Source organism: Daphnia magna, linkage group LG3, assembly GCF_020631705.1.
Source record: "Daphnia magna isolate NIES linkage group LG3, ASM2063170v1.1, whole genome shotgun sequence".
Classification (NCBI taxonomy): domain Eukaryota; kingdom Metazoa; phylum Arthropoda; class Branchiopoda; order Diplostraca; family Daphniidae; genus Daphnia; species Daphnia magna.
Genome location: NC_059184.1, coordinates 10,221,861 through 10,247,258, shown reverse-complemented (window position 1 = coordinate 10,247,258; position 25,398 = coordinate 10,221,861). Strand labels below are relative to the sequence as shown.

Genomic DNA, 25,398 nt, shown 5'->3' with positions numbered 1-25,398 from the left:
ACATGGGGCCAACTTACCCCACTACCACTGCCAACTTACCCCGTTAGTGGGGCATGTAGGCAATTTTTTTTAGCTTTTTGAACGTTGATTTCGATATAAATTCTTCAACGTAGATCAAATTAAAAAATAGCACGAGAAAGCTGGTTATCTGAGCTTTCTTTTACAATTTTTTGGGTGTCAAAATATGAAAAATTAAAGAAACCAGAGAAGAAATTTAAAAAATTGTACCAACTAGCCCCACCCTCCCCTAATGGGGAAAAATACAAAATAAAAATACTAATGCAAACTTGTTGGACTATCGGAATGCTTTCAATCGGCACTCAGTGTCGACGATTTCCACCTCATCATGTAGAATTGCAAAATGTCTTTTTTTATGGTCTGTCTCGAATAAGCAGTATTGTGTTTTAGTGGTTGATACCATCAATACAATTGCGCTTCTCCATCGTCAAGGAGGAGAGGAATGTTCACGTACAAAAGAAAGATATATATACGTAGGTCTACATCAGTTAACATGCACCAAATGCCATGGATCAATAATGCTTGTCATTCACCAGCCATATTGAAATGTTCCTAAATGTGATAAATCATTTGAGAAATGTAAACTGTATATAAACAAAACCGAAAAGAATATGCTGGGAGTTATGATTCTACATGAAATGCTAGCTTCACATATAGGAGGCTACAACAATAATTTTTTTTTCAGGTGTAAACAAGCCTTACCTAACTCATGGTGAATTAAGGGGAATTATTTGTATTCCGTGGGGATCGAACTCAACTTCTGATTGTTTATGAGGCATAAACCACAAACAATGCATTAGAAATTCCAGTCGGTGTTTTTTAGAGCTCTTTAGTGAAGTATAGGCTACCAAATTCAGGAATCCATGACTGATTTTCAAATCAAAAAGTGATTCTTTTGTGATAAAAAATCTGGATTTTCTTGCCAAAACTATGTAATTCTTGTTATAAAACGTAACATTGTTTTTAAATTTGTGTGAAAAAAGATCTTTTTACAGGTGTGCAAGATATTTTCAAGCTTTACAACCTCCAATAAATTAATACTACCACCAGCAGACAAATAAATAAATAAAAATATCCCTATTTCTTGTCACAAAAATATTTCTTTCAAGGACGATGGAAAAATTATAATTCTTCCTTCGAGAGACAATAATCGGTATGACCATTGACTCTGCCATTGCCACCTGGGATTAACATTTAAGAAATAAGAACCACAATGGGAAATTTGTAATGTTTAGACTACTTATAATTGAATTTATGAATGGAAAACTAATGCGAGTTAATGCCAAATAACCAGCAAATGTTTATGACATTTATTTATATATTGAATATGGTTTTTGGAAGAAAATTTACTGTCAACTTCAGAAGGTTGGCTTAGATTTATCTTAAAACTCACGTTTTTGATTATATTTTGGCCCAAGATCCACAAATTTGAATTAAAGTTCACAGATTGGCTTCAGATCCAAACAGTTTCTTGGTCGGGTGTAGGCTACGGGTTTTGAATCAGGTGCCAACCCCCGGCAAGTAGATAGCTTATGTTCGCTGCGGGGGGTTGGCAACTATTGCAATAGTCAACGCAAATAGTTGCCCACAACCACCCTAGAGTTTCAGACATCAACAAAAAATTGTTGAATTTCGTGCACCTCAGTTCGACTCATCACTTGACCAAAGGAAACTTTTTGAGTTTCGATCGATTGATCTCAGTAGGTCCATATATCATTCAGACCCCCTTCTATTTTGATTGGGCTTTTCAAGTCCGTTTTTAAAACATCCACTTTTGAATGACTTTCCTGTTCATAGGTAGCAACTTCAAATGTGCATAGTTTGGTTGCCGGTAAGTTTATAGTTATAGGGGAAATATCCGTACTACGGTTTCGTCTTCAGCTTACTATAAACAAGACCGATCTTTCAAATATATGTTCGAAGAACATTTTTCGGCTCAAACATCGAGCGCTTGGTCCGGAAACATTTTGACTCCTATATAAGCGAAGCTGTATAAATCTTAAGCCGAAATCCGTAACTTTGTGAAATTCGCGCATATCTGCAATCGCAAGCAAAATATTTGCTTTTGAATTTGAAACCGAATCTTGTTACACACCTTCATTTAAACTATATATTTTATTCACAGATATTGTTTTACTACTTATTACGAACTCACGTTACTTTTGCACCGATTGAACTGAATGCCACTTTAATAAAAAACATTTCCTTTGACTTCTCAACGAGAACAGATTTGTCCAACTTGACACATTTAATGAGACCAACAGTCATTGTTTGCTAGAACAAAGCATTTTAGATTTTTTTGTGTGCAATATTAAATCACAACAAAAAAAAAAGGTCCATGTAATAAGAAATTGGTCACCAAGGTGTTGTCATCAACCTTGCTAGTCATGGTTTAAAAAATGTGGTTGAATGTCGGTATCGATTTTATTCTGGAACATTCGTCTTAAGGTAAGGGCCAGAGGCTGGACATATATTTTTAACCATTTTTGCTCGTCCTTAGTTCACCATAGTTCAATTACAATTAGTACTTGTTAACAGGGTATTAAAAATGTCCCCAAGTAAAATTTTTGCGAATTTTAAAATATAAATATACATAGCAACATACATCAACTGATGTCAACCAAGCTAAACCTACAAGTTATCTTTCCTTTTTCTTTAGTTAGATTACTAGGGTAACACGGGGTTTCTAACGCGGTACTATTTTATTTTCACCTCCGAGTTACTAACAAAAAGCAAATCACACATTTGATGTAAAATCCGCCATCCTCTTGAGGTCGGTTATACCGTTGGGTTTGTCTAAAATTTCTCGTCAAATCTGTGAATCATCCGTCAGTTTAAATCTTAAGCAAAAAATCTTGGACCTAACGCGAAACTTAGGCATTCCGTAAACTTTTGGCTAAAGCTGTCTATCTCCCGAAAAAAAAGGGAAAAAAAAAAAAAAGAAATAACAAAAAGGCCTGTTCCGTCACTTGGCCGCAATGCTAGTCGAATAAATTGGGATGCATAAAGCTTGGCAATCAAAACGATAAATGTCTATGGAAATTCAGTCGAAAAACTTTCGGCAAAAAGGATTTTTTTTTTTAGGATATGTTCTTGGCTGCTATTTCAAAGATGATTTAAAACCCTTTGCTATTACATAGATAACTTGAAGACCATGAGGCTTTATAATTACTGTAAATTGAAATAAACTGATTGCAATGCTTTTAAATGATATTAGCAAAGCTCCCGATGTGCTCTGCTTTTACAACTACACAACATTCACCGTACAGTATACACCTATGGCGAATCTGAGAGGAAAGATTTACAAAGGATCAACGTATTGATCACGTTGTCTGAAAGGTGGGGGAAAATCAATAGGGATGCATGAGGTCTATTCTCTCTAGTACAGTTGGTTGTCGATGTGATGATTACGGTGGATGAAATTTAAGTGCCATTTTCTTTATCTAAGACGGCGATTGAAGAAAAAAAAAAAAAGGCTGCGTAAACCATTCAAAACGATAGAATTATTTTTTTTTTAATGATTGATCAACCCGTTCTTGGAAATAACAACTAGAAAATGAAGTAGCCTACAAAAATAAGTTACAGAAAAATATAACTCATTAGAAGCTAGAATGAGATTTGTGATTACAAATAAATTCGCCATATGCAAAAAAATAAAATGTAATTAAAAGCGAGCTCCTTAGGCCTGCTATTTTCCTGCTGCTGTATTCTGTAGATTGCACAGTACAATCAAGTTATTGCTCCCTAGCAATATACTATTTTGACGAAAAGTGTTCAATGTCAGTAATGCCAGGTGGCAATAAAACATTTTCTATTCATATCGTTATATAGCTACAGAGTCTGTTTATTTTTTGATGACTAATTAGTAATTTGTTGTCCCTTAACCCGATTCTTGGTTTGGATCTACGGTGGCCATGAGCTAACGGTAGACATCTAGTAATAAATAGTACATTCTGGGCAGCCAACCGACGGATCCGTAAAATGATAAACCCTGTCCCAGCATATCGATTCACGAGAAGGAAAGGTGGAGAAAATCAATAAAGATGTGAAGCCTGTATGCTTTGTAACATGCTACATCTACATACGTGAACCTTCATAGACAAATCTTAGCAATTCAGGACCTATAGCAACACTGAATTTTCGTTTCTATCATACGTTTTACTGACGGATATATATAAAATTTTTACTTGCCTCATTCTTTTGGCGAATTCCAGATGTAAAAGTTAAATGCACAATAACAAACACTTAGTTCCAATATAGACTACTTTTTTTCTGGTGGGTTTCGATGTAGGGTATCTTTTCAACTTCTCTGTTCGAGCTTGCACGTTAATCGAAGTTTGCTAAATTTTCATTAGCAAATTTCCTAAAGGAAGTGTATTGCACAACTCCAGATTGTTGCTGGTGACGGTCTGCAATGCTCAGGGTTAGGAGATCTGTGTTCCAAAGCTTGGTCTGACTCTCCGCCCATATTCCACTAGACTCCGCCTATTTGGTGTCACCAACTCCTATTGCTTTATACTTTTACAATATTCTGACAAGGAAGTAAGTGATACAATATATAATAGATATTCAACTTGTTCCAAAACTTGTTTATATCTTAAACTGCTGTTTCAGACAAAGTAGTTTGATCAAACCCTTTAGACAGTGATCGGCCTAATCATTCAAAATTTTGATTTGAATCAAATGCAATCAAAATCACGGATTCCAGAGAATCAAAAATCAGATTCTTCGTAACCCATTTGATTTTTAAATCAAAATACAAGAATCAGAACCAGAGTCAAAATCAGAGTCAAAAATCAAAATCAAAGACCAATCCTATTTATCCCCGCCCCACCCCGGTTGACGAAGTAGTCCCCCGATTGGCTTTTTTGGGGCACGCCAGGGCGGGGACCCCGATTAGAGGCAATCGAGGCCAACTCGGTCTCCGTCACCTAGGCCACAACACAGTCTTCATCAGAGAACGGCAACAGATCCAGCCTGGCTGAAATCGCATTTCGGAATCCCTATTCCTACTGTGTGGCGTCGTTTTTCCATATGGGACGTTCAGCCTGGCTGAAATTCCATTTTGGAATACGTATTCCCATTGTGTGCCGTCGTTTTTCTAAATGGGGCGTTCGGCGTCTGACGCAAGGATACTGCCATCTAGCGGCCAAGGAATTCTGAAAATGTGATCTAGGTTGTAATTTTCACTATTAGTGGAACGTAAACATTCATCATTCATGTAACATAATATAATTATACTAACCTTTTTCTAGGCCACAGACCATGGATAAAAAAACGGAGAAAGAGCTCGTGTCCTTCTTTAAGTTGAAGGACCGACGAGAAACAGCTAATGAAAAAAGAAGACTTTAAAGGAACCACGATGGGCCACCCTAAATCGTGTACGCATCACCGTGTATCGCATCACCCTAAAGCGTGTACTCTAACCGTGTATTTGCTCGACTCCGCCCCATGGAGGAGTGGCTTGAGGGCAGGCTGTACACGATTTAGGCAGTAGCAGACGACAGTGAAAATTTTCTAAATCGTGTACGTATAGAGCAGTAAAACATCCTACGTTGCACGTTCTCCACAAATGCAAAAATCTCATTTGTGTCCAAGTTGGTCTGCTGCGGCTGCAGCGTCTTATGGAGAAACCAACTTCTTCATGTTAAAAAATAAGTTTTCATAAATACAATTAAGATTTTCCTCCTTTTCTTCCTAGCAGTGGGTACCCTATTCATTTTTTCATTTCCCAATTTTTTTTTCTAGCCCTAGTTCTATCTGGTTTATTTTTATTTAGCTATTGTTTGTGAATAGTTTGTTGTTCATCCCTTCGTAGCAGACGAATTTCTGGCAGCAAACGAAATTCTTCGGCTAAAAGAGACGAGCAATTTACAAACAAAAATAAAATAAAAATAAAGTAGATAGAACTGGAGCTAGAAAAAAAATTGGGAAATGAAAAGATGAATAGGGTACCCACTGCTAGGAAGAAAAGGGGGAAATCTAAATTATAGTTATGAAAACTTAATTTTTAACGTGAAGAAGATGGTTTCTCCATAAGACGCTGCAGCCGCAGCAGACCAACTTGGACACAAATGAGATTTTCGCATTTGTGAAAAACGCGCAACGCAGGATGTTTTACTGCTCTATAGCCGTGTACGCATCACCGTGTACGTGTAGTGGGCATATCGTGTACTATACCGTGTATTTTGTATTCGGGGAGGGTATTGTTGCTGTGAATATTATATTATTTTAAAATTGTTGTAACCATGTATTATAAATGTTTGTTTTTCACGAATAAATACGAGAAATGTAATTGATTTATGTATATTATTTTATGTATTTTTAAGTTTACATTATCTATGCCAAAACTAGATAATAGACCAATTTCGGATGCTGCGTTGCAAAATTTCAAAAAATCCAGGGGGGTTTCGATTGCAGGAGGAGATAGGAAAAAAGGGAGTTTTTGATTTATTTACCCTAGTAATACTTTTCCAATTCAGGAAATGTTCTAGAATACTACACTTTAAGACATTCTGCGTCTTCTCCAGTATTTATAAATAATTAATCATCCCTAGTTTATCCATGAAAATTAATTCAAGTAAAAGGCTAGGGATGCTGTTTAGTATTTTTTGCGTTTCTAGTGTCAAGAAAATATGTAAACATGGGTGATTCAAATGTGGATATGGGGATAATGGATAAACTAGGGATGATTAATTATTTATAAAACGGAGTTGACGGAGTATGACAATTTATCTCATGTCCGTCCCATTAAATCGCGCCCAGAGCATCTTTTATGGACATTATTGCATTTGAAGCATTATGCTACTGAACACATAAGTTCTGCTCTAGTTGGAGTGACGGAAAAAACATTTCGGAAGTGGTGCCATATTTTCATTCGCCTTCTCGCAAAAATGCCAGTGGTAGGAGACAACATTAATTTCTTTGGGGTTTATATATAATGCTAATTTGTTTTCATTCATAGATTGAATGGGAGAATCGTTTCCATAGAGCCCTTAGAGGCTCCAACATTCTGGTATCTATTGATGGAGTAGATTTCAGAATCATGGAGCCATCGCCATTCAACCCCAAATGGTACTCCCATAAATTTCATGGTCCCGGTCTTAGATACGAACTAGCCATTTGTATCCGAACCGGAGACATTGTTTGGGCTTACGGCGGACTTCCCTGTGGCGAATGGTCAGATCTTAGGCTAGCCCGAGATGTCTTTATTTTTGGTCTTAGAGAAGGAGAGAAAGCCATTGCCGATCGCGGTTACAACGACCCAAATTTTTTTGATTTCCCTAACGGAAACAATGATGGGAAGAAAAAAACAGGTTTTAGCAAGGCACGAAACCTTGAACCGACAATAAAAGCAATTTGACTGCTTACAACAAAGATTCCGCCATGATCTGTATTTGCATCCCCTTTATTTCCATTCTGTAGTAAATCTAACGCAAATGATGATTGATCATGGTGAAACATTGTACTCAGTTGACTTAAATTTTGATAAGCAAAATAAATCTCAATCTCATTTTGATAAAAATGTACTTCTGTGTACTCTTTTGGTGTACATTTAAGAATTCATCAAAGTTAAACTAAATGAGGTAACATCTTGTAAAACTTGCATTTTACCGCTGCTCCCGGTGATGCGTACACGATTTAGGGTGGCCCAACCACAATAGCCTATTCGCATGTAGTGGGATACGCAAAATGGATTATTCGCTGAAGAAAGTACAACTAGAAATACTCGTCACCCTAAAAAAGTGAAAGAAAATATTGGAGTTCAAAGACAACCCATGTTCCTGCTTTTGTCACACCTGAACCCAGCTAGCATGTCAACAGCATCATTTGTTCTGTTCAAAATATGGATTCAGAAGATCAAAGTATGGTAATTCAACTTGGTAAATCAAACGACAGCTCTAATTTGTGCAACCTATGTGACACCAACACACATCTTCAGTTTCCCTTTCATAAAAGGGTACTAATTCACAACAATTATATAGATTACATGCCTGCCAGAATTCTTTTGCCTAGGGAAGTTGTAAAGGAAGATGGAGCAGTATTTGAAAGAGGTAATCAAGATAAACATTCATTCAATCCATGAAATAAAAAAAAAAATTTTAATGGCAGATGTCCCTGCTCCTTGCAAGGTTCCCAGAAGTTGCCTCAGTTGCAACAAAATAGTGTCGCGGGTGAAAAGGGAGATTGGTTATCTCTTCGCAGAGATGAGTCATCCGCTCCTTGGACAACGCTGCGATCGTGGTGAAGAAATTATCGGGAGAAGTCCGCTCTAAGAAAGATACGCAGATATGCAGTCCGGAAGGGGAGTAATTCGCGCGACGGTATAAAACGCTGCCCCAAATCTGCGTTAGATGAGTCTCCATCGGGCGAGCTCCCGGAGCTAGGCTCCGTAGGAGGCGTTCCCTGGTTTCCCAAGAGGTCTTCAGACGCTTCTCCAACTTTTGGTAATGGTTATCCCTTTTGTTGGAGTTAAACCATTGTTTAGAATTTAAGTCATCACTTGTTGTATTTGTTTATTCTTGTTCCAATACAACTCGTGTGACAATTGGTGGAGACGCAGCTCGTTACCCGTAAGTGACGAATTAGTGCTGCAGAGTTTTAATTTTTGAGACGCAGCTCGTTACCAGTAAATAACGAATTTTTTGCTGCGGTGTGGCAATTATTGAAGACGCAGCTCGTTGCCTGAGAGTAAACGAAGTCGTGCTGCAGTCATTATTAGCCGATGCCGAAGAGGGCAAACCCACGGCTACCTAGTTGCCCAAGAGACCCCAGCCGACGATTACATCCGCTTCGAGAACTGTCAAGCGTTCCGGTAGAAACTTCACCTACCCCAGCCTCATCGTTGGAGAGTGGAACTTCCTTTGTTGGTGAAGCCCTAAATTTTGAAGGTCCTATTCCAAAGGACCATTTGACCGAAGAAGCTGACAGTCAGGGTGAATCAGTCGAGACTGGAAGAGATTCAGACTCGGATTCAGAAACCGAGGTCGTTTTGAGAACTGCAAGTCCAGTTGTTCCAGTCAGTGGACAACAATTTATAGTGCCATCAGGGCATATTGTGCAGCCACAAAGACAAGCTATGGCAGCTGTCAGAAAATTTATTAGCCCGCCTATCTTTCGAGTTAGTCCGGATGAAGATGCGTGCCAATGGATGGAGCATTACGAGACAATTTACTCCCATAATGGATGGGGTGACGCCGAAAAACGTAATAAAATTTATTAGCCCGCCTATCTTTCGAGTTAGTCCGGATGAAGATGCGTGCCAACGGATGGAGCATTACGAGACAATTTACTCCCATAATGGATGGGGTGACGCCGAAAAACGTAATAATTTCAATATGTACTTGGACGATACTGCAAGAAACTGGTTCAATTGTGCAAGGCTCCCGAACGAGTAAATGGTAAATCTTAAACGACCGGAAGATATGCGATTGCAGCGCCTCTTCCGTGGCCGAAGGCAGGCGGTTAAAATTAAAAAAAAAAAAAAAGAAAAATCCTTAAGACTATCCGGGAAATACAAGAAACATTTAAACAAGTAAGCGCAACCGGAAAGAAGAAAAACGAAGGAGTAAAAGTCCCTTATTTGCCAAGAGGACGCAAGCTGATTTTTAGTCTCATCAACCTTCGTGGATCGCAGAAGATTAGTACAGTCGGGTCGCCTGTCTTGAAGAAGGGGGACCTGTCGCGGGTGAAAAGGGAGATTGGTTATCTCTTCGCAGAGATGAGTCATCCGCTCCTTGGACAACGCTGCGATCGTGGTGAAGAAATTATCGGGAGAAGTCCGCTCTAAGAAAGATACGCAGATATGCAGTCCGGAAGGGGAGTAATTCGCGCGACGGTATAAAACGCTGCCCCAAATCTGCGGTAGATGAGTCTCCATCGGGTGAGCTCCCGGAGCTAGGCTCCGTAGGAGGAGTTCCCTGGTTTCCCAAGAGGTCTTCAGACGCTTCTCCAACTTTTGGTAATGGTTATCCCTTTTGTTGGAGTTAAACCATTGTTTAGAATTTAAGTCATCACTTGTTGTATTCGTTTATTCTTGTTCCAATACAACTGCTGTGACAATAGGAACCTGTAGTGTGTGTGCCACTACTAAGTGCATAGCTGTAGTAATTAAAGCAGGTAAAAATCTCTATATTGTCCCGTATAGAGAACGTTTATGGTGAAGGCTGTAAGATGTAACGTATTCATGCAAACGTATTTGTCCATTTTGCCCTTGTATTCTGGGAAAAAGATGTGTTCCCACGTCGGGACGGAGACAAGGGAGCGGACTTCTTTTTGGTCTCAACTCGGGTAGCAGTCTTAGTCTTAGTCTTGGTCTTAGTCTAGTGAGTGTAGTTAAAGGATTGTTAGTGTAGTGTGCGATCCGTGTGTTCTTGTTATGTGTAGTGGTGGTGGGCGCTATCAGTATAGTGTTAGTCTGTAGCTACTGATAGCGAACGGTGAACCTGCCGCCCGGCTGTAGTGTCGATTCAGCCAGCGACCCGGTGAACGATTCGTGTTAGTAGTCCAATCAACGTGAGTGTCACTGTCCCCTTGTGCGTTACAAATGTGTGCGTTACAATATATAATATATTGAATGAACCGTATTGTAAGTGTCTTTGCTGTGCATGAACTATATTGATTAATTGTTTCAGGTTGCTTTGATCTCAACATACCAAAATTTTACTGCACTGCTTGCCAAGTTGTTGCAGAAGCTACCACCGAGGATTACATCTTTTCTGGTTGGTGGAAAGGATCTCCTAAAGCTTCAATAACGTCTTACTTTTTTCCTTAAGCTTGCTCGACTTATGGTATAATCTGATGCAGAAAACCTCAGGAACCTCAGAAAAGAAATTTTTGGAAAGTTTTGAAGAGATATCGAAGAATTCGATGAGGGTAACCACTGCGTTAATATACGGCCGTTTATTATAAATTATGTTTCCGTTTATGTATTTTCAGATGGGAAAAATCTGCCGACATACGTTCGGGGTAGCTGCAAAACACTATTTTCTCGCTAAATTCCTCATTGATCTGGACGTATTTAAGAAAAACCACTTTAAATGCCCTTGTTGCGGGGATAAAATTAAAGTCGTGCATATACACGGCAACAGAAAAGTTTATAACTGGAAGCGTGCCAGCAGGTATTATGCTACTAATATATCTATATTTGCCGACCAATCTGTTTGACTCAGTCGTGTGGAAATAGCAGTCAAGTGAAGATCATTTTTTGTATATTTACTCGTTCATTACACGGATAAGATAGTGCGTGGAGCGTCCGGAAGGAGTGCTGATAGCACTAGTGCAGAAGAAGATGAGGACACGAAGTCCATGGATAGTTCAAACGAAGATTCAGACACAGAAAAGAACCGACTAGAATCTAGTTTCACGGTAGTAGGGAAAAGGGCAAAGAAAAGAACAAAACTAAACAGCATAAGCAGCATGGACGAGGACAGTGAAAATGAGAACCTTTATATTCAAAAGAGACCTGTAAAAGCTCAAATCAGGATACGCACACCATCAATTGAAGAAAATACGCCCCCTTTGCCGATCATAATAAAGTTTACTGAGAATAAAGAGAGTTTCAAAAGCCTGAAAAATACAGAAAGAAGAGTGTTTCCAAAAAACCAGGAAGAAAAAGTTGGTAAAATTAGGTGTGCCAAACTAGCTAGTGGTGGGGATCTATTTGTATATCCAGTAAGTGAAACCCAAACAGACAACTTGCTGAGCGTTTCCTCGATTGACAGCAGAATATTATTGGCAACCAAGACAAAGGCAGAACAAGATCTAAGAGGCATCATATATGGAGTCGACACTAGCAAATCGGACACAGAAATACAGTTCAACTCACAGGGATTAACTAAAGCTAAACTTGAAGAATTTAGAGCTAGCTTAAACTTGCATAACCCTGAAGTGGCAGCTATGTGTGAAACACATTGGAAAGACAGTTTTACTGTCAAATTTAGCTCATACAATTGCATCCCAAAAAACCACCCCTCCAAGGGTGGAGGGGTTGCAATTGTTATTTAAAAAGACCTGAACTTCACAAAGCTCACCCTACCTTTAATAAAAAACATAGAAGCCGTGGGCATTACGCTACATATAAACAATAGTCAATCACTAAATATTATTTCTACCTATTGCTCCAGAGGTAACTGTTCAACACAAGAACTAGCTGACATCATATTTAGAAACAACAAAGAATTCTTAATCCTTGGTGATTTCAATGCACATAATTCAATGTGGGAAAACCCGTGCCCAAACAGAAATCGAGCTGGAAATGCGATACACCAACTTTTAACACTAGATCAGGACGTCACTCTGCTGATACCCATTAACCTAGGAACAAGAATAAACCCTACATCTAGAAAGCTGTCCACCATCGACTTAACCATGGCTACGTTACTAAGCATCACCCAAAACGCGTCAATCTGGTGCGGCCCACAATGGCAGAGTGGCCACCGCCCAAAATTCATGGAATTAAACCTTGAAATCCCCCGGGCAAAAAACTCGGAGCACTGGTGCTTTCACGAAAAGAAGTTGCCATAATGGAATGAAATTCTGCACCGAAAAATAGACAAAAATGACACTGATCTTTCCAAGAACCCAACGCTAGTATGGAGAGTAGCAAAATCAGTCATTACGAAAAGCATACCGATATCTCCAAGCATCACTCTAAAGAAGCAAGGAGTAATGACAACAGACCCAGAAGAAGTAGTAAAAGATTTCAAAAATTTCTTCGTAAACATATGTCAGCAGACACAAAATGATACATCCAAAGAAATAGAAGATGAGATAACAGCAGCCTTGGAGTTGGAGGACACCACAGGAATAAGCACCCCTTTTACGTTCAACGAACTGAGTTTTACGAACACCGTTAGCAAAAATCAAAAGCCAATCAACAGGAACTGATAAACTTCATAACAAAATGTAAAAAAAATGAGCAAAGAAAATCAAAACCACCTCCTATATCTGATCAACACGCTCTGGAGCACTGGGTGCGTACCTGAAACCTGGAGAAAATCTATCGTAATCCCAATACCTAAAGCAAATCAAGACCCCCAAGCTGTGGAGGGATACAGACCAATTAATATCTCTCTTATCTGTTTTGTGTAAAACAATGGAAAGAATGATCAATAAGAGACTCAATTGGTACCTCGAAAAAAAGAATTTCTTTCTTCCAGCTCAAGCGGGATTCCCTCCCGGCATGAGCACACACGACATACTTTTGAAGCTCGAAACGATGATTAAAAATGGTTGGTACAACAAAAAAGAGACTATTGCCGTATGCTTTGACCTATGTAAAGCCTATGACAAAACCTGGATAAAAAGTCTTATATTGAAGATAATAAAAACAGGAATAACTGGGAAACCTCTAAGATGGGTAAACAATTTTCTAACAGGGAGAAAGATTTGCACCAGAATCGGTAACTATACGTCAGAGACAAAGAAAATCACATCAGGAGTACCACAAGGTGCTGTCTTGAGCCCCACACTTTTTAACATCATGATGCAAGATTTTCCTAAACCCCCGCCTGAAGTAGAACTTTAGATATTCGCCGACGACATAACAGTCTCAATATCATATACACATCTGAAGAAAGCAGAAGAAATCATGTAGGAATATATAGACCTAATTCAACATTGGGCATAAAAGTGGAAAATGGAATTTTCGCCAAATAAAACAATCATGATTAACTTTTCCAAAAAACAAAAACCATCTTCACCATCACTGACCCTCTATGGCGAACCAATAAAAAAAATGGAGACAGCAAGAATTCTAGGAGTTTTTTTTACGCAAAATTGAAGTGGAAAAACCAATTAAGCCTACTTACCGAGGAATATGAAAAAATCTATCCAATTTTTAAGTTCCTATCTAGGAAAAATTCTGGGTCCCCTTTAAAAACACAAAAAATTTTATACCAGAGTTTTGTCAGAAGTTCGTTCGACTATGTGGCAAAATTATTGATCACGTCAAATCACAAAGGCTTCCAAAAAATGAAAAACTACAAAACAAGTTCATCAGACTAATAACAAACTCGCTAAGTTCCACCCCAATCAGCCACCTAGTAGTTGAATCCGGGGTCAAACCTCTAAGGCAAAGATCAGAATGGATAGCCAGTAAATTTATTCTAAAGAAACAAGAAAATCGAAAACGGTTCGCTTACAGTGCAATAGGAAAAATCTTGTCAAATGCAGAATGGTACTATTGTACACGACCCTGCCTCCTTAACCCACTTAAAATTCTGATAGAAAACAAAATAATCAGTAGAAAATGGCCGAAAAACCAGGAAACGGGAGATATTAGTTACAAAAGAGCACCATGGTTTGTACAAAACCATAGGACACTGGTATTAGAAACCTCGAAAACATCATCTTAAAATATATCAAACTGTGCACAAAATTTGTTTGTTGAAATGACAAATTGAGAAATGAAGAACTAATCTATACAGATGGAAGCAAAACAGCTAACGTCTAAATATTGTCGCGGTTATTGAGACTATAGACTCGTTTGTCATTTCCGGTGATCTTTTATCGGCGATTTGCCGCAATCCGATCCGAGATTTCCGGCTGTATGTCCGGAGATTCCCTTGCTGTACCCCCAGTCTGCTTATATCTGTTGTAGTGTTGTGTACGTTTACGGTGAATAAACGTGTCTTAGTCACTATCCGGGACTTCAAGTAACCCCCCTGAACCCTCACAGAATTGTCTCTCGTCCTTCCGCACGCATGCGTGCCGCTCCGCGTTACATGGTGGAGATGCAGAACTTGTGGTAAGTCCTTGCGTTGTCACTCTTTTGCTCAGGTTGTTCGGAGGCGTGGGCTGTTAGGGGCTTCCGAGAGTCGTCGACCCAACTGGCCTACGTGCCTTAAACTGTTGGGGTATAAAGCCACAGCACCGGCCGTGCGACGGGTGATTAGTGTGTGACAACATAGGGACACAATAAGAGATTCTAGGGAGAAAGATGAGACCTAGTAGTGACTAATGAGGCTTAGGATACGGTAGGCTACCGTTGTATGCGATCGAAAGATCGGATTTAGACGAAGAGTCGTTCGTCGGGAGGCGGTAGGTTACCGTTGTATGAGATCGGGAGATCGGATTTGGACGAACAGTCGTTCGTCGGGAGGCAGTAAGTTGCCGTTTTAAGCGATCTGAGAATCGGGTTTTAGACAAATAGTCAGAAGGCGGTAGATAAGTGGGAGTGCTGGTAGAGCCAGGGGAAACAACGCCCTCGCGACGAGTTTGGGCGATTTGCGCCAAGAGTTGATCAAGCAATTGTAGGTGGTACCGTCGAAACCATCAACCCAAGTAACCTTGTGCCAAGGAACGGGAGTCGAGTGGACGACTGTGTAGGTGAGTCAGGAGGATTATCCGAGTGGGAAGACCGTACACGGGTAATAACGAGGGAAACTAATTTGGGGCAACATCAAGCTAGTATTAGCGAGGAGGAAACTCTAGTGTGGGTGGAAAGTGAGGACAGCTCTGATTCTGAGGACAGTGAAGAGGGATTGGAGTGGGATTTTGAGGCTTTTCGACGGAGATCTTCGGTTGCAAGCGCTCGATTGCTACGCGGCAGGTTAGCGAGACATTCTGTTGTAGCCGCGAGAGTTGCCCCCCTCAATCCCATATGGATGGCGGCCCAATTCAAATTCCAGACTCCACCCACATTCACCGGACGGAATGGGGAAGACGTAGTCAGTTGGATCCACCGCTACGAAAAGGTGGGTGGATACAGCCGATGGGGCGAAACCGAGTTAAAGGATCACATTGAGCTGTCGTTAGAGGGGGCTGCGGGAAAATGGTATGCGTGCATGGAGGTAGCGGGCAGTCTTCCCAATACGTGGTCGGAAGTACAAAGGCCCCAAGTGGTCAGAGGAGTTAAATCGACCCTGTTGACACAGTTTACGCCCGTATACAAGGCCAAATTGCGAGCAAGGAAGCAGGGAATTGAGGAATCGACCATGGAGTACTACTACGACGTGCTTGATCTGTGCAGAAGGGTAGACGTGCGTATGAATGAGGCCACGAAGCTAGGGTATCTCTGGCAGGGGTTGAGACCTAGTGTACTAGAAAAATTATGGAGCTTAAAGCCCACCAACTGCAATGGGTTCCTTCAGGAAGTGAAGCGCTTCCAGGAGATGACCGATCGAAGGAAGCAAGATGAGTAAGCGCTGGAAATTATGGGAAGGGAGGAAAGACCCAAGTACGGCCCATCGGGGCAGCAAGATGCAACGAGGTTGGAAAAAATCGAAAGAATGTTTGAGGAATTAATGCAGAGAAGAAAAATAGCGGCGTGAAAGCAGCCGGAGAAAGAGAAGCACTCTCATATAAGCCATGATGATTTTTGCCGATTGGCCGAAACGTTTTTTAAGAAGATCGATAGCAACGGTGTAATTGTCGTTGCTTGGCATGAGCAGTAAAGCTTTCCCCTCGCCGGACAAACGAGAGCACAGGTGCAGGAGCGGCCGTCATTCGTGTGTAGCTTAGTTTTGAACTATTAACTGAAGAATTTGTGTAACGAAGGCCTATAAATACATTGATTTATTATGCCCACATTTTACTCTCCTTTATTTATTTCCTTTTTACATTTATTATATCCGCATTATTATTCTTTCATTTAACTCTTATATACTGGATTGCTTTTTTATTCTTTTCTTAAAATATTGTAAGTCGCATTGTAGTGTAACAGATTCACTGGGTTAAGGGATGTATTCAGTCAGAGACAGCTTACACGACACACACACAGCATTACACAGCGACAGCACTAACAGCACTAAAAATTAGTCTGAATCACTACATTGGACTGCCTTTCTGGCCGGCCATAGACGGGCTTTTGAGTTTTTGACATCCGGCCAGAGTGGCAAAGTCCATTGACATCGCACATTTGCATCTCTTAGCATCCGGCGCTAAGCGACAAAGTACATTGGCGCTACAGTAGCTATTAGTCATCGACGCTTTGGGCTTGACCTATTTGAACACCTGCATCTGACGCAAGCGCGAAACGCAGATCACGCAATTAAATAAACAACTGTTGGATTGGCTGCACGTACATCATCATCAATCTCTTAAGTAAACATCTTCTGATTGGCTGCACGTGCCACGCAATTATGTGCCCTCAGCATCTGAGTCACTGACGAAATACAAGGTTTCGTGGTGAACCCACAAATCGAAAGAGTAGAGTCGATTCAAAGCTGCAAGACGTACAGATACTGATATGCTGAGCTCTGAATTGTGAATTTCTTTTGTATCTTGGCGTTGAAATAGTTTTTTGTTTTTGTACGATATCGATGTGAGCGCTATCGCTGAGTTCGCTTTTCACTTGACTGACTGTTCGTTTCGTTCTTCCCCGACGTTTTGAAGAACTGTGCCCTATTCGTTTCTTCCGTCGTCTACTCGACGTATCGCTCGCGCTACGACGGTAAGCCTATCTTTATGCTATCCTCATCATGTCTTTGCTCTTGTGTTTATTTCTTGTTTTGCTATTTGTTTAATCTTGTGTAGTTCTTATGGCCTTAGTTCAATAATACACCTTTATCATTGTAGGTATATTGCCTCCGAATTCCGTTCCTTACATACAACTTACTTTTAATTCTGGCAATACCATCCACCCTCACACGGGGGATGTATTACATTTGCAATGTGTAGACTTGTTGTTGAAGGATTTGGGTTGCGAATGCTTGTTGTTGTTGCGTGAGTAGATCTTGCATCAGCTTGTTTCTATCTTGATCCCGTTTAATTTCTTCTTTTCTCTGCAAGTCTTGAACTTCGGCGTCCAGTTAGCCTTTGTACTCGTCGCGCTTGTTTTTAACGATGACGGGTACCATCTCATCTCGACTCATCTCTTCTTCTACGTCAGTGCTGCTCCAGTAGAGTAATAGTTTGTATATATTTGTTTATAGCTTGCAATGGCTATAGTATTTAGTCCCTTTCTTATTTTAACTTTTCGTAACGTTACCTTAGCATTTCAGTCTCAACGGTTATGTTGTTATCGAACTCTGCGGTTATGGAAACGCACTTGTACAGCTTTATTTTGTCTATTATCCTAGTGAGGTGGCCTTTTAGGCCCGGGCGTGTTGCTATAGCCGATCGTGGCATCTTGCTTGTTGTTAACTGGAACTAGCTAGATCAATTTATGAAAAGAGGGATTGGCTTTCCTTGCTCCTATCGACGAATTTTCTTCGGTGGATATCGGGTTTTCTCCGACTTTTCAGTTATCTAGTGTTAAGTGGTTCATAGCAGGGTCCACCTGATTTTCCATGGAAAAGTGGAGAAAAAATTTTGTGAAATTTTTACATTCAGTGTTACCACCAGTTGTTGGTAAGTGGAAGGGAAGCAACGCTGATGCTGTGCTCCAGAGAATAGGCGTATCAACACAAACTTCAACTGTTCACGGACTATGTTCCGATCTCGCTGTCGTCTAAATCGGACCTTCTAGCGGGAAAAATCGGATCTATGTCCAATTTTTCCACAAGATGCCATTTTATATTCTTTCACTAGACGGCTCTAGTGATCGGACGTACATCCGTTCTCCAAAAATTTCGAATTCAAAATCAATGGGCATTATTGAACGGGCATTGATCCGTTCACGGAGACGCCATTTCGTCAACAACCGGTCCGTGGCGGGCGTTCCAATTTTGTGTGATTGTTTAGCTATGTTGTCATTATTTACGTTTATTGTTTTTGTTTTTTTCTTTTGATTTGGTTTTAAAGTTAGTTGTATTTGTGTTTGTATTTTTAAAATCTAAATATTTTTAAAAAAATTGCTGTATCCTGTATTTTATATATATATCCTATATTTCAAAAATATTGAAAAGGAAAAAAATTCTAAATGAAATAAATTTTTTTGCGTTTTGTCGCTTAGGTCCAATACTGCGCTTGATCGATTAAATGAAAAAAATTTGATTCATTTAGAATTTTTTTTCTTTTCAATATTTTTTGATGAAATTCACCAAATAGATAGCGCTTTTAAATACCTATCGATTGCCGTAAAACTTACGAAAATTTGCTGAAAACTTAGAACGTAATTAATTTTTTTATTTTATGACATTTTAGGGGAGGGGGGGGGAGGGCCAAAAACAGATATTTTTGGGTACGTTGTTTGGTTACTAATATACACCAAAATAAACAGATAATATATTATTGAGATTCTTTTTTATCTCTAGCATGTTTTGATGTGATATTTTACTTCGATTTTTATAGTTTAAGAACCACAAATTCCAATAAAATGTACCCCCCTTGGCCCCTTCCCGGCATCCATTGCGGCGGCCATTTTGATGACGCGCGTAATTCAAATTTGAATTCTAACTTCTCACTATTATTATTCCAACGTTTAAAATTACCAAGAATGTATGTAAACACAAATACATTTAAATAAAAACTCAATGTGTTTTAAAGAGTAAGCATCAAGTTTTTTATTCATAAACAACATAAAGCAAATACTATGAGTGAAGAGTGACACGAACAAATTGTTTTGATTATTTCATTATTTAATTACATTTTTACATTGAAAAATACCTAATTAGCTTTAATGGTTTATTCTTAGTTATTGATGCTAGGCTTAGAAGGTTGCTTTCTAATTGACTATTCAATTGTTGGTTGTTGCCCCGGTCAACCTAGTGGGATTCTGATACCTGGAAAAGGGAAAATAAAAGAGTGATGTCAGGGCTATAACATTACAATTTTGTGAAATAAGTTACCTGTTTGATAAGTGTGTTAATTTTTTTACAATGCCACAATAGATTACCTTCTTAATAAAAAAGTGTACTTCCCAACGTGGATGGAAAACGCAGCCAACACACTGAATGCAAATTTAAAGCTTTGGCTGAGTAAGACTGTAAAAATTTTATGCATTTCACTAATCCTAAATAAAATTCGTTAAATGGTAAGAAATTCATTAATATTACCTATCAAATAATAATATATTCTTACTTCCCCAGGCAAAAATCCGAGGCAATTAATTGTAAACTTGTACAATTAATCACATACTAGTATAATTAATCATGATTTTATCATACTAACATGTAATATAGTTTGATCATAAAAATTTTAGCATGGAATTTAATACATGTTAAAATTTAATAGACAATTAATTTTTCCAGTTGTTAATAAATAGCGTGCTACTACAATTAATGATTTGTTGGTATGATTTTTCATTCTAACAGCTAATAAAGTGTGCTCATAAAGGTAAAAGCATGCAATATAATACTTCTTTGAAAGGCAGAGATAATAAATTATGCTAGTTTTTAAAAAATTTGATACTATTACAATTAATCATTTGACAGTTTCATTTTTCATACTAACAGCTAGCTGAAAGTGATCATTAAAGTGTTTATATCATGTACTTATGCTTGTTTACAATAAATGGTGTGTTATACCGATGAAACACAACTTATCATGTACTCCCTACATGTAAATAAGTGCATAATATTCTGGATAATTGGCGAAGTTGTATATTTATTCCACTATACAGCTTAATAGATAGGGTATACAGTACACACATCAAATACATATTCTTTTTATCTCAGTCTTTCTCAAATCTTATATTGCATGGAATGCAAATGTCACTTTCAGTATCATCTCGACTAATAATGATGCATTTGTGACCCATTTCACTCGGAACAATTACTTCCGTGGCGGTGTTATCGCGGTCGACTATTTTCAGAAAAGATGTCAAATTCTGATTTGAATACTCGTCGTAACAAGGGGGAAACTGAAGAAGGGGTAATCGATCACAATACAAAAAATTTTTTAAATCATTTACGTCAGAGTTCGATAGTATACAATCTCCGGAAGAAAGACAGTCACATTTAGGATTAATGGAAAGGATTTTTTGAATTACTGACACAGTGTTTACAGAATAATTAGTCGAGGAATTAGTGGAGATAATAGAGTTATCCTTTTTAAATGGCCTACTATATGATTGGGTGGTAAACAGTCTACCATTTACAGCAAGACGTTCACTAAAAAAAGCCTTATGGCACCTCAATAGCAAACCAAACTTCCGTTCTACTGCAACAACAATTTCAGCAATCATCAACATCTGTCTTTTTGAACCAATTGTAGAAATGCGTATCAAGTTAGTATTAGATGTCGACAATGAAAGAGGGCCATCCAATTTTTCATAGAAATTACGAACACTCTCGTTTGACAGTGGAATAAATTGTCGCGAATATTCTCGTAATTTACTACCACATAGAAAGTTCCGAAAAATTTGTTTTGCTATTGAGTTTGTTCCATGGAAAAGTCGTTTAATTAACCCACCCGCATCTTCGTATAAGAACGCAGAATATGCCCATGGAGCACCCCAGTTTTTAGTTCCCTCGACTACGTGCAATAGTATGTGAACGTTATAGCTAACATGTTCTAGGCCATAAAGATCTGGAATTAATGCAATAAACTTATAAATCATTAGCTGCGCATTTTCGACTTGGCTTACTGTTACGGTCTTTTGTAATAATATTCTCATAGCACTTACAAGAAGCATCCAATGTTTATAGTAAACGGGGGGAAGCAATTTCTTTAAGGCAACGGGAGAATAAAAAAGAAGGAAATTTCTGTATTCGCTAGCTTTCCAGTCGCCAAGATGAGAACTCATGTTTCTGAAATCACGCAGAATTTCATTAGGAACTTTTAAATTAGCTAATTCATCATCGATTAGGGAGGATTTGGGGATGTAATAAGGTTGGCCTGGACTTTCTAACCCCAAATTTATGAACTGGGAAACAACACCCAAAAACACGCAGTGCATAATGTCTGGAATCAAACGAGTGATAACATTTAGAAAAGGAATCAAAAAAAGTATTGATTCTCCCTTTATTCCCTGCACTGGTTTGCCTAGCCTAGTACTTGTAACTGCACACCGAAATGTTGATTCTTGGGTTCTTAATTCAGGCAAAGGGTATGAAAATGGAAACACCCTCACCTATCCAGAACCCTTTTCAACACTAACTCCCTGGTTCAAGCAATAACCGCATCCGTAAAAAGCATTGAACTGCATGCTGTTTGACAGCATGCAACGGGCAGGTGCATCAGCAATTACTGTTGGAATACGTAAGCAAACACACAATAGGTGGCAACACAAACGGGAGTGGTGGCAGCACAACCGGGAGTTCTCTCGGCCTTCTACCTTAACTGTGCAGTGCTCTAACTTGTCTTTTTTTTTTTCTCTCTTCTTCCCGTCTGCTGAAACCACGCTGTCACTCGTCAACTTGTATCAAACCTTTTCGTATCAAGAAATCAGGTCTAAAGTTATTCTTCTGTGTTCCAAATCTCGTAGTATCGAGACTCTTGAGTTTTTCCTTTGTCCATCCGAGTTGATCAGACTCAGGTAATTATCTCTGTAATTCAGTCTCATGTATCGCATATTCTATGTACACATTTCGATATGCATTGAAGAGATGTACTTTGCCTGTACAGTCAATACAGAAGCCTGTGTTTATTCAAAACAGAAGCCTAGTTGAATCCTTGTCTACTTCGAACAGGTTATGGGCCCAGTGCACACCTTCCAAAGACAAGATGGCAAATTCACCAACTAGAGAAGTCAGCCATGTGATCAAATTCAACGGCAAGAACTTTCCCCTCTGGAAATTTGGATGTTGGCTCAAACTTGAGCAACACGACCTCGTGCACATTGTAAATGGAAATGAAACACTTCCAGAACAGGTATACATTTTTCACAAAGCACACACTGTCTGTCATTTGAGATTATCCCTACTCGTATCAACCCAAGATAGACTTGAGGAGCATCACATGTTGCATGTTCATGGCAGGTCGTACCATCACCCATATTCACCTCCATTATCTCCCAAATGCAGCATTGAACGTGTAGCTTTTATACAATTTACAATACTGTCAATATTCATGAACCTCTTTTTCGTTCAGGAACTGAATGATGAAGGAGAAGTAATTAACTACGTGGCGATAAGCGACTGGATGAGAAAAGATGTCCTTGCACGCAATTATCTCGTTGCAACGATCGAGCCTCAACAGCAAAGAACGCTTATCAACTGCAGAACTGCTTTCGAGATGTGGACTCGTCTTTCTGCACAGCACCTTCAGAATGCTGCGGAGAATCAGCACGTGCTACAACACAGATTCTACGAGTATCAGTACCAACCGAGCCATGATGTGATGTCCCACATCACTGAAATCGAGACCCTGGCATCACAATTGAGTGACGTGGGCGCGCCAATGACTGATATTCAGATCATGACAAAAATAATATGCACGCTCCCACCGAGCTATCGAAACTTTGCAACCATATGGGACAGTGTACCAGTAAACGAACGCACGATGTCACTCCTCACATCGCGGTTGCTGAAAGAAGAATCCAACACTTTGCGCTGGTCAAGAGGTCAACAAGACGCGGCCGATACCTCATTCTTCGCCCAGAATTATCCAAACACCTATGCACCAAGTCCGCGTGAATCAAGAGGTGGTCGAGCGAGTCGAGGCAGAGGCGATAGAGGAAGAGGCGGCCACCACCGCAATGGTTCAGCAAGATACCGGCCATACGTGAAGTGCACATATTGCAATAAAGATTGGCACACGCATGAAGAGTGCCGAAAACGAAAGCGAGATGATTTAGCCAAATCAAACGCCACTGGAGCCGCAGTGACCGATTTTCTCCCGATGAACAGAATGTCTTTGAAACAGATGTCGGATCGACCAAATCAAGACACATCAGAAGCCAATCAAGACCACAGCTTTATATCGAACTCCACCTGCTTCATAGCGCGACGCTCTCAAGATTGGTTTGCCGATTCCGGCGCGACGCAGCATATGTCCGATCAACGAGAATTCTTCAAAGAATTCACAGCCGTGGAACCCAACACGTGGTTCGTGAAGGGTATAGGCGGTGCTCAACTCCAAGTACACGGTCAAGGCAGTATTGAATTCACGGCACTTGTAGATGGAACCAAACGGACAATCAAAATCGAAACGGTCCTATTTGTGCCTAATCTTGGAGTCAATCTGCTCTCCATAGCCGCAGTAACAGAAGTCGGCGTTTCAGTACACTTCATTGAATCCAACGTGAGCTTCAATCAAAATGATACCGTCGTGATGGTCGGCGATCGCATTGGCAGAACACTTTACCACTTGGCCATCACAGTTGACCCACCTTGTGACTGGGCATGCTTCACGACACCTGCCCCGCCATCTATCGACGTTTGGCACCAACGACTAGCGCACACAAGCACCAAAAAGATACGCAAGATGGCGTCTCTACAAATGAAATCAGAAGTAGCTGACTCCTTCCGTGAGTACGTGAATCATCTGCGAACCGAGACTGGCCAAATGGTTCACACGCTGAGAGCCGACAACGGTGGAGAGTTTATAGGACATCACTTCAAAGAATGGCTATCCAACCATGGAATCAAACTAGAGACGTCGGCGCCACACACCCCAGAACAAAATGGTGTATCCGAACGAGCTAATAGAACCATAATGGAAGCTGCCCGATGCCTCATCCATGCCAAGAACGTTCCCCTGGAACTGTGGGGAGAGGCCATTGCCTGCGCCGTTTACACGCTAAACCGTGTATCCACCAAGACGGCCCCCAACACTCCATACCAAAACTGGTTTGGCACAAAGCCAGACGTCTCCAATTTAAGGATTTTTGGTTCCACTGCGTACATCCACGTACCTAAGGCAGAAAGAAGAAAACTCGACTCGAAGAGTGTCACCTGCCATTTCGTTGGGTATTGCGCCACACAAAAGGCCTACCGATTCTGGGACCCAATCACAAGAAAAATCAGGATCAGTCGTGACGTAATCTTCAACGAACAAGTTTTTGACACATCAAGACAAGACCCAACATCTGATAATGATTTTGCAGCGAGACGTCTTCTTTTAGGCCCTTTAGCCAGCGCACCCAAAGAAGCCATGCCAGAAAACGATGTCGATACCACGCCTTCTCCGCCGCACAACGAAAATAATCTTTCAGATCCAATCTTCCTACCAGAATCTCCTACTATTGACTTTTTTCCACCAACACCTTCTGTAGATTATCCACCTTCCATATCTACCACTCCAGAAGCCAATCCTCCGTCGCCTAATATCCATTTACAGGATGATGTCAACACCAACGCTCCGAACAGTCACGTTCGCCATTCCAAATATCCTCTTCGAATTCGTGAGCCGAAAAGACGATGGGATGAATCACTTCTTTCAGCAGCCGAATCATGTGAGCCCAAGACCTATCTTGATGCCATGACCTCACCTGATCACCTGCACTGGAAGCAAGCAATCCAGGAAGAATATGATTCCCTTTTACGCAATCAAACTTGGACTTTAAAGCCACTTCCACCCAGCCGATCTTTAATCAAATCCCGATGGGTCCTCACAATCAAGCCGGGCGTACGTGGCACTGTTCCCCGCTACAAGGCAAGACTAGTCGCCAAG

At 40.0% G+C, this 25,398-nt stretch overlaps 1 protein-coding gene, 2 long non-coding RNA genes and 1 pseudogene across 3 annotated transcripts; 3 read left to right on the top strand and 1 right to left on the bottom strand.

Moving 5' to 3' along the window:
* Nucleotides 1-6,277: 6,277 nt before the first annotated feature.
* Nucleotides 6,278-7,486, top strand: LOC116923574. Its single transcript, XM_045171213.1, has 3 exons — nucleotides 6,278-6,283; nucleotides 6,732-6,920; nucleotides 6,983-7,486. Exons 1-3 carry the CDS (start codon nucleotides 6,278-6,280, stop codon nucleotides 7,379-7,381), a joined length of 594 nt encoding a protein of 197 aa, XP_045027148.1. The 3' UTR covers nucleotides 7,382-7,486.
* Nucleotides 7,487-8,948: 1,462 nt separating this feature from the next.
* On the top strand, nucleotides 8,949-9,476 carry LOC123470475. Its single transcript, XR_006644134.1, has 2 exons — nucleotides 8,949-9,342; nucleotides 9,401-9,476. It is a non-coding gene; the product is annotated as an uncharacterized LOC123470475 (long non-coding RNA).
* Nucleotides 9,477-17,200: 7,724 nt separating this feature from the next.
* On the top strand, nucleotides 17,201-18,639 carry LOC116923605. The gene is made up of 3 exons (XR_004394592.2): nucleotides 17,201-17,413; nucleotides 17,539-17,685; nucleotides 17,752-18,639. It is a non-coding gene; the product is annotated as an uncharacterized LOC116923605 (long non-coding RNA).
* A 1,876-nt stretch (nucleotides 18,640-20,515) lies between these two features.
* Nucleotides 20,516-22,372, bottom strand: LOC123470663 (annotated as a pseudogene).
* Between the last annotated feature and the right edge of the window lie 3,026 nt (nucleotides 22,373-25,398).